The sequence below is a fragment of the Symphalangus syndactylus genome, chromosome 12 (assembly GCF_028878055.3).
Source record: "Symphalangus syndactylus isolate Jambi chromosome 12, NHGRI_mSymSyn1-v2.1_pri, whole genome shotgun sequence".
Taxonomy (NCBI): Eukaryota; Metazoa; Chordata; class Mammalia; order Primates; family Hylobatidae; genus Symphalangus; species Symphalangus syndactylus.
Genome location: NC_072441.2, coordinates 79,147,635 through 79,160,139, shown reverse-complemented (window position 1 = coordinate 79,160,139; position 12,505 = coordinate 79,147,635). Strand labels below are relative to the sequence as shown.

Sequence of the window (12,505 nt, the reverse complement as noted above, 5' to 3'; positions counted from 1 at the left end):
GAACTTGAAGTATAATAAATTAAAAAAAAGTATTCTAACTGACAACTAGAGCACCAGAAACAAATCTTTTGGGGGTGTGGGAACTTATTAATGCTTCGGAGTTACATAAGACAGAAATTCTTTACAATCCTCACTCCCTGGATGATCTTACTAGGGAAATGAAGCAATTGTTCTAAGATAGAGCACAGGAGGAAGAAGGGGAAAGGACTTAAGACTTGGACTCCCTTACTGCTGATCATGTATTAGCTCCTGACAGATGAAAATTATATTTACGGCTGATTGTAAGGTCAGATTTTTGACCATAAACTTTGAGGAAGAGTAAGGTTCTAAACATCTGTACTTCATAAAGTATAAAATTCTTGGTACACAGCCTGGCCAACATGGTGAAACCCTGTCTCTACTAAAAATACAAAAAATTAGCTGGGCGTGGTGGCAGATGCCTGTAATCCCAGCTACTCGGGAGGGTGAGGTGGGAGAATCACTTGCACCTGAGAGGTGGAGGTTGCAGTGAGCCAGGATCACTCCACTGCACTCCAGCCTGGGTGACAGAGTGAGACTCCATCTCAAAACGTAAAATAAAATGCTTGGTTCAATGTCATGAACAATTATTCTCTAAAAATATCTCCCAATGGAGAGATTTCCTTCTATTTTCCATGGAGTTCTCACCTGGATGCATCATCAAAGAGCTGGTCAACGTGAGCCACCTCAGATTCTTTCTGTATTACCCATGTCTCTAACTCTGCTAGCTGCTTCTTGCGTTGCTGTACACAATCCATCTTCTCCAGTTCCTCATCGATGAAATGCCGAAGTTCCTCCATAGAGATACCCAGTTCCTCAACCACTGCCTGTTGCAGCTCTGCCATCTCTTCAGACTCCACTGTAGCTGTTGCTGCATCCAAACCAATGCACCCAGGAAGGGAAGACATGCTTTTGTCCTCTGCATGGAACAGAAAACAAATTAAACTGGAGTCCTTATAACTACAATCAATAGAGAATTTCAGTTCCCTAATAAAACTAATTCCTACTCTGCTGCCTGTTATGCTATTCAAATATTCCATGTTCTCCCTCCCCATTCTCCAGAATCTGATGCTGAGATTTTTAAGAGTTCTTATCTTCTGCTATACACTAACACGCCTGAAAAAGATTTAAAAGTTTGAGAGGACATGGAGAACATTCACTAAGCAGTAGAGAGCTACTGAAAATAATGTTTTGGGCTGGCAAAGTGGCTTACACCTGTAATCTCAGCACTTTTAGAGGCCAAGGCAGGAGGGTCACTTGAGGGCAGGAGTTCAAGATCAGCCTGGGCAACATGGCAAGACTCATCTTTACAAAAAAAATACAAAAATTAGCCAGGTGTGGTGGTGCATGCCTTTAGTTCCAACTACTCAGGAGGCTGAGGTGGGAGGATCGCTTGAGCCCAGGAGAAGCTGCTATAGTGAGCTATGTTCGCACCATGCATTCCAGCTTGGGTGACAAAGTGAAACCCTGTCTCAAAACAAACCAAACTTTAAAAATAATGCTTTGGGATACTGAAGAGAACCAACCTAGAAGATATTTTTGTGGTCTATATGTGTTCCTTAACTAATGTGATAAATCTTTGTATGCTATACCTAATTTGAACAAAACCCCTATCTTGGGATGGAGTTGATTTGTAACTCACTAATTCAGTGTTTTCTCTTTCATTACTTGTTCCCCTTACATTACTTTGCTTCCATGTGGATTTTACTTTTTAAAAAGTCTATGATATTCAAGCACACAAAAGCTTGCAGCAAAAAGGTTTCCCCCAAAGTACAGAGAAGTAAAGCAACCTGGGAATAAAACGTGGGTACCTAATATCCACAATCCAAATACTTCACACATTCGTGTGAACTGCTTTTTTAATCAAACGGTTAAAGCAAATCTGATTTTCAGCGCCTCCATTTTCCTTTGCCCACACACCAGCACACCCCCGTGCTACCCATTCTAGGGGTGCGTTCTACCCATTCGCAAACCCAGTTCAGCCCCGCCCCCGTTCGCCTCTGGAGAAGACTTCCTTCCCATCCTCGACCGACCCCCTCCCACAAACAAAACATCCCAGATAAGCCTCTGGTCACCAAGTAACTCAATTAACAGTATTCCCCGCACCTCCCGTCTTCCAGCTTTAAGGGCTCTTTTTCACCAACCAGACCCCAGACTCACAACTCAGGGGTCGGCCTCGACGGAAAAGAGCGAAAACGAAGGGATAAGGGAGGAGGGGGAGGGGAGGAAGCGTGAAGGAGGGAAGGGGAAGCAAAAGAAACGCCCGGAAGCAAACCTTCAGTGCCGTTCCGGTCACCGCGACGGTAGCCTGACGGGGTCAAATCCAAAGCCGCGGGGCGCCCCTCAGAGGCGACGAAAACTAAGGTAACTACGCATGCGTCAAGGCAGAGCCTTCCAGGGACACACGTGAGAAGCGACTGGCAGGGCAGAGTGGGCGTGGCCAGTATAATACCGGGTCTCCGCCTCTCCTACCACCCTCGACTAGTGGCCACATTACTATATTCATTGTGTAAAGACTTAGGGAAACACTCATAGGTTCAGAGCTTTATTCTCTGAGTTTTACTTGAGTTTGTTTTGTTACATAAGTGATACAAATTGTAAAGGCTATCAAGATGTAATAAGAAAAACGTGATAATGTTCTCTCTTGCCCCATCACCACTCCACTCCTTTCAGGTAATACGGCTTAATTTTCCAGTCTTGTATGTACAAGTTTCTGTATATAGATTTTTGTTGTTTTCATTTAACATGTGGACATTACCTGAAGCCAATAAAAAAGGTAAAACTTGTATTTTTGGCCGGGCGCGGTGGCTCACGCCTGTAATCCCAGCACTTTGGGAGGCCGAGGTGGGCGGATCACGAGGTCAGGAGATGGAGATCATCCTGGCTAACAAGGTGAAACCCCGTCTCTACTAAAAATACAAAAAAAAAAAAAAAAAAAAAAAAAGCCGGGCGTGGTGGCGGGCGCCTGTAGTCCCAGCTACTCGGGAGGCTGAGGCAGGAGAATGGCATGAACCCGGGAGGCGGAGCTTGCGGTGAGCTGAGATCGCGCCACTGCACTCCAGCCTGGGCGACAGAGCGAGACTCCGTCTCAAAAACAAACAAAAAAAACCCAAAAAAAACCAATAACTTGTATTTTTGACACCTGAATAGTTTAGATTGTTTAGATTGTTTTCCGTTCTCAGCCCCGACAAATAGCGCAACAATAAAAATAAACATCCTTTTGAAGTAGTACTTTTATTTCTGTAGAAAATATTCCCCAGGCCGGGCGCTTTGTGTCCGAGGCAGGAGGATTGCTAGAGCCCAGGAGTTCCAGACCAGCCTGGGCAACATGGCGAAACGCCATCTCGACTAAAAATACAAGATTAAAAAAAAAAAAGCCAGGCGTGGCGCCTGTGGTCCCAGCAACTCCGCAGCTGAGGCGGCGGGAGGATCGCTTGAGCCCCGGTGGCAGAGGCTTCAGTGAGAGGAGATCGCGCCACTGCACTCCAGCCTAAGTGACCTAGCGAGACTCCGTCTCAAAAACAAAACGAAACAAAAAACAAAAAGAAAAGATTTCCCAAAATGGAATTTGAGTAAAATAATATGCGCTTTTTTCCCTTTTTTTTTTTTTCTTGAGATGGAGTCTCATTCTATCACCCAGGCTGGAGTGCAATGGAGCGATCTTGGCTCACTGCAACCTCCACTTCCCGGGTTCAAGCGATTCTCCTGGCTCAGCCTCTTGAGTAGCTGGGACTACAGGCGCGTGCCACCACGCCCGCCTAATTTTTTGTATTTTTAGTAGAGACGAGGTTTCACCGTGTTAGCCAGGCTGGCCTTGTCACACCTCGGCCTCCCAAAGTGCTGGGATTACAGGTGTGAGCCACTGCGCCGAGCCTTCCTTTTTTTGTTGTTTTGTTTTTTTTTGTTTTTGAGACTTAGTTTCACTCTTGTCACTCAAGCTGGAGTGCAATGATGCGATCTCGGCTCACTGCAACCTCCACCTCCCGGATTCAAGCAGTTCTCCTGCCTCAGCCTCCCGAGTAGCTGGGATTACAGGCCCCTGCCACCACATCCAGCTAGTTTTTGTATTTTTAGTAGAGACGGGGTTTCGCCATGTTGGCCAGGCTGGTCTCAAACTTCTGATCTCAAGTGATCTACCCGCCTCACCTCCCAGAGTGCTAGGATTACTTACAGGCGTGAGCCACTGTGCCCGGCCCTTTCTTTCTTTTTCTTTTCTTTTTTTTTTCCTGAGACAGAGTCTCACTCTGTCGCCCAGGCTGGACTGCAGTGGCACGATCTCGGCTCACTGCAACCTCCACGTCCCGGGTTCAAGCAATTCTCCTGCCTCAGCCTCCCGAGTAATTGGGACTACAGGTGCGTGCCACCTGGCCTGGCTAATTTTTTGTATTTTTAATAGAGACGGGGTTTCACTGTGTTAGCCAGGATGGTCTCAATTTCCTGACCTCGTGATCTGCTCACCTTGGCCTCCCAAAGTGTTGGGATTACAGGCGTGAGCCACCTCGCCAGACCTTTTTTTTTTTTTTTTTGAGACAGAGTCTTGCTCTGTCGCCCAGGCTGGAGTGCAGTGGCACGATCTCGGCTCACTGCAAGCTCCGCCTCCCGGGTTCACGCCATTCTCCTGCCTCAGCCTCCCGAGTAGCTGGGACTACAGGCGCCCGCCACCACGCCCGGCTAATTTGTTGTATTTTTAGTAGAGACGGGGGTTCACCGTGTTAGCCAAGATGGTCTCGATCTCCTGACCTCCTGATCCTCCCGCCTCGGCCTCCCAAAGTGCTGGGATTACAGGCTGCGTGAGCCACTGTGCCGGGCCTATCCTTTCTTTGCACACAGACTCAAAGGAAATTAGATCATAATCTGAAGGTTGTTGAGTGATCTCAGAATCAAAACTAAAGAACTTTTCAGGGATTAAAAGCTCAAAGGTTGCAGGCACCAGGAAAGTATTGTAAAGGAGCTAAGTGGGGCAGGTGAGGACTGTGGCCACTTGGGTAGTCCATATCTCACCTACAGGGAGCAGTTGTTACTTAGCTTCAGCTAATTTTTGTCGTGTGCAATACAGTATTATTAGATATTCCCATTTTGCAAGTGAACTTAAAAATCTATATTTTGTATGAAAGTGTGTTTTAAATGTTGGCAACTCATTCAAAAATTTTGTAAATTCAGCGATACTCTTTCTGTTTTTTTAGAGACAGTGTCTTGTTCTGTCACCCAGGCTCCCAGGCTACAGTGTAGTGGCATAATCCTGACTCATTGTAACCTTGAATTCCTGGGCTCAAGGGATCCTCCTGCCTAAGCCTCCTGAAAGGCACATGCCACTAGAGATGGGGTCTTAGGGTCTTGCTATATTGCCCAGGCTGGTCTCAAACTCTTAGCCTCAAGCGATTCTCTCTCCTCAGCCTCATAAAGTGCTGGGATTACAGCCGTGAGCCACCATGCCAAGCCTGCAATATTATTATTATTATTATTTTTTGAGATGGAGTCTTGCTCTGTCGCAGTGGCACGATCTTGGCTCACTGCAAAATCCACCTCCCAGGTTCAAGTGATTCTCCTGCCTCAGACTCCCGAGTAGCTGGGATTACAGGTGCCTGCCACCATGCCTGGCTAATTTTTGTATTTTTAGTAGAGATGGCATTCACCATGTTGGCCAGGCTGGTCTCAAACTCCTAACCTCAGGGATCCGCCCACCTTGGCTTCCCAAAGTGCTGGGATTACAGGCGTTAGCCACCGCTGCCCAGCCCTGCAATAGATATATATTACAGGTGTGAGCCATGGCACCCAGCCGGCCCTGCGATATTCTTTAAATCAACAGTTCAACTTCTAGGACTTTAAGTGACATACTTTGTTTGTTTGTTTGTTTGTTTGTTTGTTTTGAGACGGAGACTCACTCTTTTGCCCAGGCTGGAGTGCAGTGGTGCGAGTGGAATGCAGTGGAGCCACTGTGCCTGGCTTTTACATACTTTTGAATTTGCATACTTTTGAAATGATTTAAGTGCTAAATTATTTTCTTCAGCATAATTATTTGAAATAGCAAAATATTTGAAAATAATGTAAATTTCTATTGGCAGGCATTGGTTAAATTATGGCACACTCAAACAATAGAATACTCTTTAACTGTGTTTAAAAAAAAAGCTAGGCCGGGCTCACGCCTGTAATCCCAGCACTTCAGGAGGCCGAAGCGGGCAGATCACAAGGTCAGGAGATCAAGACCATCCTGGCTAACATGGTGAAACTCTGTCTCTACTAAAAATACAAAAAAATTAGTTGGGCGTGGTGGCGGACATCTATAGTACCAGCTACTGGGGAGGCTGAGGCAGGAGAATGGCGTGAACCCGAGAGGCAGAGCTTGCAGTGAGCTGAGATTGCGCCACTGCACTCCAGCCTGGGCGACAGAGCGAGACTCCGTCTCAAAAAAAAAAAAAGCTAAGGAGGCTGTGTGTGTATTGATGTGGAATGATCTTCAAAATACAATACTAAATAAAAATTGGTGCAGAACATGGTATAGAGTGCAGCATCATTTGTGTAACTAATGGTAATAATATTTTTTTTCTCACATATACATAAAATATCCCTGGAAGGATACACAAGAAATTTTTAACGTTGGGCTGGGTGCAGTGGTTCACACCTGTAGTCCCAGAACTTTGGGAGGCTGAGGTCGGTAGATTATTTGAGGTCAGGAGTTCGAGACCAGCCTGGCCAACATGATGAAACCCCGTCTCTACTAAAAATACAAAAATGAGCTGGGCGTGGTGGTGGGCGCTTGTAGTCCCAGCTACTCGGGAGGCTGAGACAGGAAAATTGCTTGAACCTTGGAGGCTGAGGTTGCAGTGAGCTGACATCACACCACTGCACTCCAGCCTGGGTGGCAGAGTGAGACTCCGTCTCAAAAAAAAAAAAAAAGAAATTGTTAACATTGGTTGTTTGTGAAGAGAGAACAGAAGGTTGAAGAGGAGTAAGAATTTTCACAGTACACCATTTTGTACCTTTTGAAATTTGACCCAGCACTTTGGGAGGCCGAGGCAGGTGCATCACCTGAGGACAGGAGTTCCAGACCAGCGTGGCCAACATGGTAAAACCCCGTTTCTACTAAAAATACAAAAAATGAGCCAGGCATGGTGGCAGGTGCCTGTAATCCCAGCTACTAGGAGGCTGAGGCAGGAGAATCACTTGAACCCGGGAGGCAGTGGTTGCAGTGAGCCGAGGTTGTGCCATTATACTCCAGCTTGGGCGACAGAGCAAGACTCCAACTCAAAAAAAAAAAAAAAAAAAAGAAACAAAAAAAAGAAATTTGAAACATGAAAATGGATAGCCTATTCAAAAAGGTTAGATTAAAAATAAAAAGGAAATGAAAATATTTGGAAAGATATATGTATATATATATATGCACAAATGGACTTTATAGCAATTAACTTTGGAAAGAAGGAATGGGAAACAAGGCAGTAATGGAATAACTTTTTGCCTTTTTTTTTTTTTTGAAATGGAGTCTCACTGTCACCAGTGGGGTGATCTCAGCTCACTGCAAGCTCCACCTCCAGGTTCACGCCATTCTCCTGCCTCACCCTCCCGAGTAGCTGGGACTACAGGCACCTGCCACCACGCCCAATCAATTTTTTGTATTTTTAGTAGAGACGGGGTTTCACCATGTTAGCCAGGATGGTCTCAATCTCCTGACCTCATGATCTGCCCACCTCAGCCTCCCAAAGTGCTGGGATTACAGGCATGAGCCACCGCGGCTGGCCTTTTTTTTTTTTTTTGAGACAGTCTGGCTCTGTCGCCAGGCTGGACTGCTCTGGTGTGATCTCTCGGCTCACTGCAACCTCCGCCTTCCAGGTTCAAGTGATTCTCCTGCCTCAGCCTCCTGAGTAGATGGGACTATAGGTGCACGCCACCACGCCTGGCTAGTTTTTGTATTTTTTAGTAGAGATGGAGTTTCATCGTGTTAGCCAGTATGGTCTTGATCTCCTGACCATGTGATCCACCCGCCTCTGCCTCCCAAAATGCTGGGATTACAGGCATGAGCCACCATGCCCGGACCTACTTTTTACTTTTTTATCCTTAGGTAATGTTTGAAAAAATTGTTTTACAATATGCATGTATTACCTTTATAATAATAATTTTTAAAATGTTGATTCAAAACACAAATGTAGAACCCCAACACCCACCAGACACACCCACATTAGTAGTGGGAGGGTCCTGGCCCAATGTAACTTCTCTGCAGACCAACTGGACCTGTAAATTGTCAGTTTGAGGTGGGTGGAAGGAGTGATTAAGAACATCAGGTTAACGGAGATCATGTGATCAATAAGACCAAACAAACTGAAGGTCCATGGGCTGCAACTCCCTGAATCTCCATACCAAAGACTATCTGGCCACCCAGGCTGGATGGAGTGCAGTTGCATGAGCATAGCTCACTGCAACCTCCATCTTCCAGGCCTAAGCAATCCTCCCACCTCAGTCTCCCAAGCAGCTAGGATTACAGGCACGTGTCACCATGCCCAGCTAATTTTTTATTTTTTAGTAGAGATGAGATCTCACTATATTGCCCAGGCTGGTCTCAAACTCCTGAGCTCAAGCGATCCTCCCACCTCAGCCTCCCAAACTCCTGAGATTATAGGCGTGGGCCACCACACCCAGCCTCCCCTTTCTCTTGAACAGTATTCGTACTGGCTCCATGTGGATTTGCTTTAGATTGTTCATCTTTTTCTGCTTCCACAGATGATCCACTTCTTCCAACTGATGCATCTTTTCTTAGATAGGTTACTGGAGAAAGTCAGATAATTGTCAAACCTGTGATTCTCTGGTGACTGCATATTGATGCTGTCATTAATCATGTGTTAGTCATGCAGTTTATGTTAAGAAGTGGTGGAGAGGTTAATCTCTGAGTTCCTGGAGGGAACACACTGCAGTCCTCAAGTGCTGACATCAACCCTTTAGGTATGTATGTATGTATGTATGTATGTATGTATTTATTTGAGATGGAGTCTTGCTCTGTTGCCCAGCCTGGAGTGCAGTGTCGTGATCTTGGATCACTGCAACCTCCGCCCCCGCGTTCAAGCGATTCTCCTGCCTCAGCCTCCCAAGTATCTGGGATTACAGCACGTGCCACCATGCCCAGCTAATTTTTGTATTTTTAGTAGAGACAGGGTTTCACCATGTTGGGCCAGGCTGGTCTCGAACTCCTGACCTCAGGTAATCCACCCACCTCGGCCTCCCAAAGTGCTGGGATTACAGGTGTGAGCCACTGCACCCAGGCTTTATTTTTATTTTACTTTTCCACACAACACCGACATAGCTGACATCAATCCTAATCTGCTTTTCACCTGATCTGCACCTTGCCCTGAGTTTCTTTTCATCAAATCAAATCATATATCTCTCTTGTCCCCCTCCCCACATCCTCCCTTTACCTCCCTGCCAGCTTAACCAATACAATACAGTACCTTGTTCTGGTGCAGGCAAAGTCTAGTATCTTCCGCTTTGATTCCCCTGTCTCCATTTTCCCTGGAGGCTTACTCTAGCTAAGGAAGGGGGCAGTCCCACATCCAGGAGTCAGAAACAGAGACCAATGATCAGGTCTCTGCTAACAGTGCATGGCTAGAGTTGTGTCTCTATACCATATGGTATTGCTGTTAAAACCCAGTCCAGCTTGGTCCCATGGATACATGTCTCCACTGAAGTGACTGCTTGCTGGTCCAAGTCACTGCATAAGCTTCCAAGTGATGCCCTCCCAGTTAGATTCCAACGTTATGGCTCTCAGTTCATACTCATATGCTAGGTTACTGTTGACTAGAATATTAGGCCATTGTGGCTGGATGTGAGGGCTTTGATTCTCCGTCAACTGCTGTACTAAAACCAATCCTCTTCAGCCAAACCCACATTGAGTCTTTTTCAGCAATTTAGGTGCTCCCTTTCTTTCTAGTGAATTCTCTTAAAAGCTTCCCTGCCAGTTGGCTCATAAACCACACCACTCTATCAAAGTCCCCTAACTTCAGACTTTGGAGAGTAGGGGCTAGGATTTTCTTCCCTTTGCTCTTAAAAGATCCCGGGGGGGCTGGGCACAGTGGCTCACGCCTATAATCCCAGCACTTTGGGAGGCTAAGGTGGGTGGATCACTTGACGTCAGGAGTTAGAGACCAGCTTGGCCAACATGGTGGAACCCTGTCTCTACTAAAAATACAAAAATTAGCCAGGCATGGTGGCGGGTGCCTGTAATTCCAGCTACTCTGGAGGCTGATGCAGGAGAATTGCTTGAACCCAGGAGGCAGAGGTTGCAGTAAGCCGGAATCACATCACTGCCCTCCAGCCTGGGCAACAGAGTAAAACCCTGTCTCAAAAAGAAAAAAAGATCGCTGGGATGATGATCAGAATCATGACCATCATCTGCATCATCATATATTATGTATTAATTTCCTATGACTGCCATAACAAGTTACCACACTGCGTGCCTTAAAACAACAGAAATTTATTTTCTCACAGTTCTGAAGGCCGGAAGTCCAAAATCAAGGTGTTATTAAGACCATACTGGTACCAGAATCTCTACGGGAGTCATTGGATTTAAGACTCACCTAGATAATTCAGGATGAATTTATCTTGAGATTCTTAATTATATTTGCAAAGACCATTTTTCCAAATAAGGTCACATTCCAGGGGTTAGGACATGGATATATCTTTTCTGGGGCCCTCATTCAAACCTCTACATATTATTTTATAGATGAGGAAATTTGGGATTAGAGAGATTAAGGAATTCACCCACAGCAAATTAGTCCCCTTCTACCAGAGAGTTCTGCCCACTTAAGAACAGCAGATTTTATAAAACTTCACACACTAAAACAATCTGGTTACACTCTTCTTATTGGACATTTGGTTTCTGCTGAGCCTACATTTGCATAACTAAAGGGATCATTCAAGTCTGCCACCTCTAGGTGAGCTTCTAGTTTCAGGTGGACCTTACCAAGCATGATGACATTATGTTACATTACATCATAAAATTATGGCCCACTGTCCCATCCTAAGCACCTTAGGCACTGAAGAATTAAAATCCATGACCTCATTCTAGCCAATAAATTCAACCTCTGTCTCACTTTAGTAGCCATTTCCCTGAACAGGAACAATACAAACTGGCTTATGTTTCATCTCATTGTGGAGTGCAAGAATGAGAAGGCTGAGAAACAGGGAGATGAAATAATATAAAGTGTGTGTAACAGATTTCAAATCTCTTGCTTGGGGGAGTCTACCAGGTTTTATTATACTTCAGCTCAGAGATGGTTCTGTGGTTGTGGAGCTGGCCTTGTAGGGATTCTTCACCAGCTTGGCACACCGAAAAATCATCACTATTAGGAACAGAAACAGAAGAACAACAAAGGCAATGGCAAAGCCTTTGTCCACATCAACACCGCTGGACAGGCTTGAATCTTCCATGGGGACTTGCACCTCGTTACTGTTGTCCAGCTCCAGCTACTTCCTCAGGTATAGCTTCAGATTTGTCATATTCCTAGACAAAGGAGGATAAAACAGGCTTATTGGTTTGTGTGTGTATGTGTTTTCTTAATAACACTGTGAAAAACCAAAAAGGGACCAAGGCTGAAAAAATATCAGCAAGATTTACTTAAGAAGCAGTTACAAAACTGATAAAGTTAATATAGATGACTGACAAGATACACACATACACACAAGTATAAAATATCCTAAGAATTACTCCAAGGCAGAACGTGAGCAAATGTATATAACCTAGAAATCAGATGGGCCTGCCTTGTCCCCTAAGATCCAGGTAAAACTGTCTTAAACATCTGATTTCTGTGTTAAGTCAAAATCCTCCTCTAAGATTACTTCAAATTCCAGGAGTACTTATTGTACCTAGTTGTTGTATAACTCACTGGCTATGAACATGAAATTGTTTTATTTTTTCTGATCACTACATTTAATTGTGCTGTCATTCTCATATCTTCATGAAAAATCAGGTATATCCCAGAAGTGATCAATTTCAATTATTAAAACTTACAGGCCGGGCGTGGTGGCTCACGCCTGTAATCCCAGCACTTTGTGAGGCTAAGGCAGGTAGATCACCTGAGGTCAGGAGTTCGAGAACAGCCTGGACAACATGGTGAAACTCCGTCTCTACTAAAAATACAAAAATTAGCCAGGTGTGGTGGCGGACACCTGTAATCCCAGCTACTCGGGAGGTTGAGGCAGAATTGCTTGAACTCAGGAAGCGGAGGTTGCAGTAAGCCGAGACCGAGTCATTGCACTCTAGCCTGCGCAACAGAGTGAGACCCAATCTCAAAAAAAAAAAAAAAAATTTACATAAGGAAAATAGGAAAAAACAAAACAAAACCTTACTCCACCAAGAAAATTCTGAAAAAGAAAAAGTAAGAGGACTCATAATTCCCAATTTCAAAAACTCACTACAAAGCTACAGTAATCAAAACTATGGTACTGGTACAAAGATAGACATACAAATCAATGGAGTAGAATTGAGAGTCCAGGGCTGGGCACGGTG

At 45.0% G+C, this 12,505-nt stretch overlaps 2 protein-coding genes across 15 annotated transcripts in view; both read right to left on the bottom strand.

Annotated features, from left to right (window-relative positions):
- The window catches only part of SETDB1 (SET domain bifurcated histone lysine methyltransferase 1), a 40,562-nt gene extending 38,183 nt beyond the window's left edge, over window positions 1-2,379 (bottom strand). For 4 of the 14 annotated variants that reach the window (XM_063626017.1, XM_063626022.1, XM_063626021.1 and 1 more), the window contains exons 1-2: window positions 2,294-2,379; window positions 667-937 (exon numbers count right to left, since the gene is read on the bottom strand). In XM_063626017.1, the coding sequence (XP_063482087.1) occupies window positions 667-926 (260 nt within the window). In that variant the 5' untranslated portion in view covers window positions 927-937; window positions 2,294-2,379. Of the gene's footprint in view, window positions 1-666; window positions 938-1,025; window positions 1,184-2,124 lie in introns of those variants that run through there. The other 10 variants (XM_063626016.1, XM_063626019.1, XM_063626023.1 and 7 more) reach the window with 7 other exon arrangements.
- An 8,072-nt stretch (window positions 2,380-10,451) lies between these two features.
- CTXND2 (cortexin domain containing 2) overlaps window positions 10,452-12,505 on the bottom strand; it is a 30,342-nt gene continuing 28,288 nt past the window's right edge. Inside the window, exon 2 of the mRNA XM_063626199.1 lies at window positions 10,452-11,500. Coding sequence (XP_063482269.1) covers window positions 11,260-11,427 — 168 coding nt within the window. The 5' untranslated portion in view covers window positions 11,428-11,500 and the 3' untranslated portion in view covers window positions 10,452-11,259. The remainder of the gene's footprint in view (window positions 11,501-12,505) is intronic.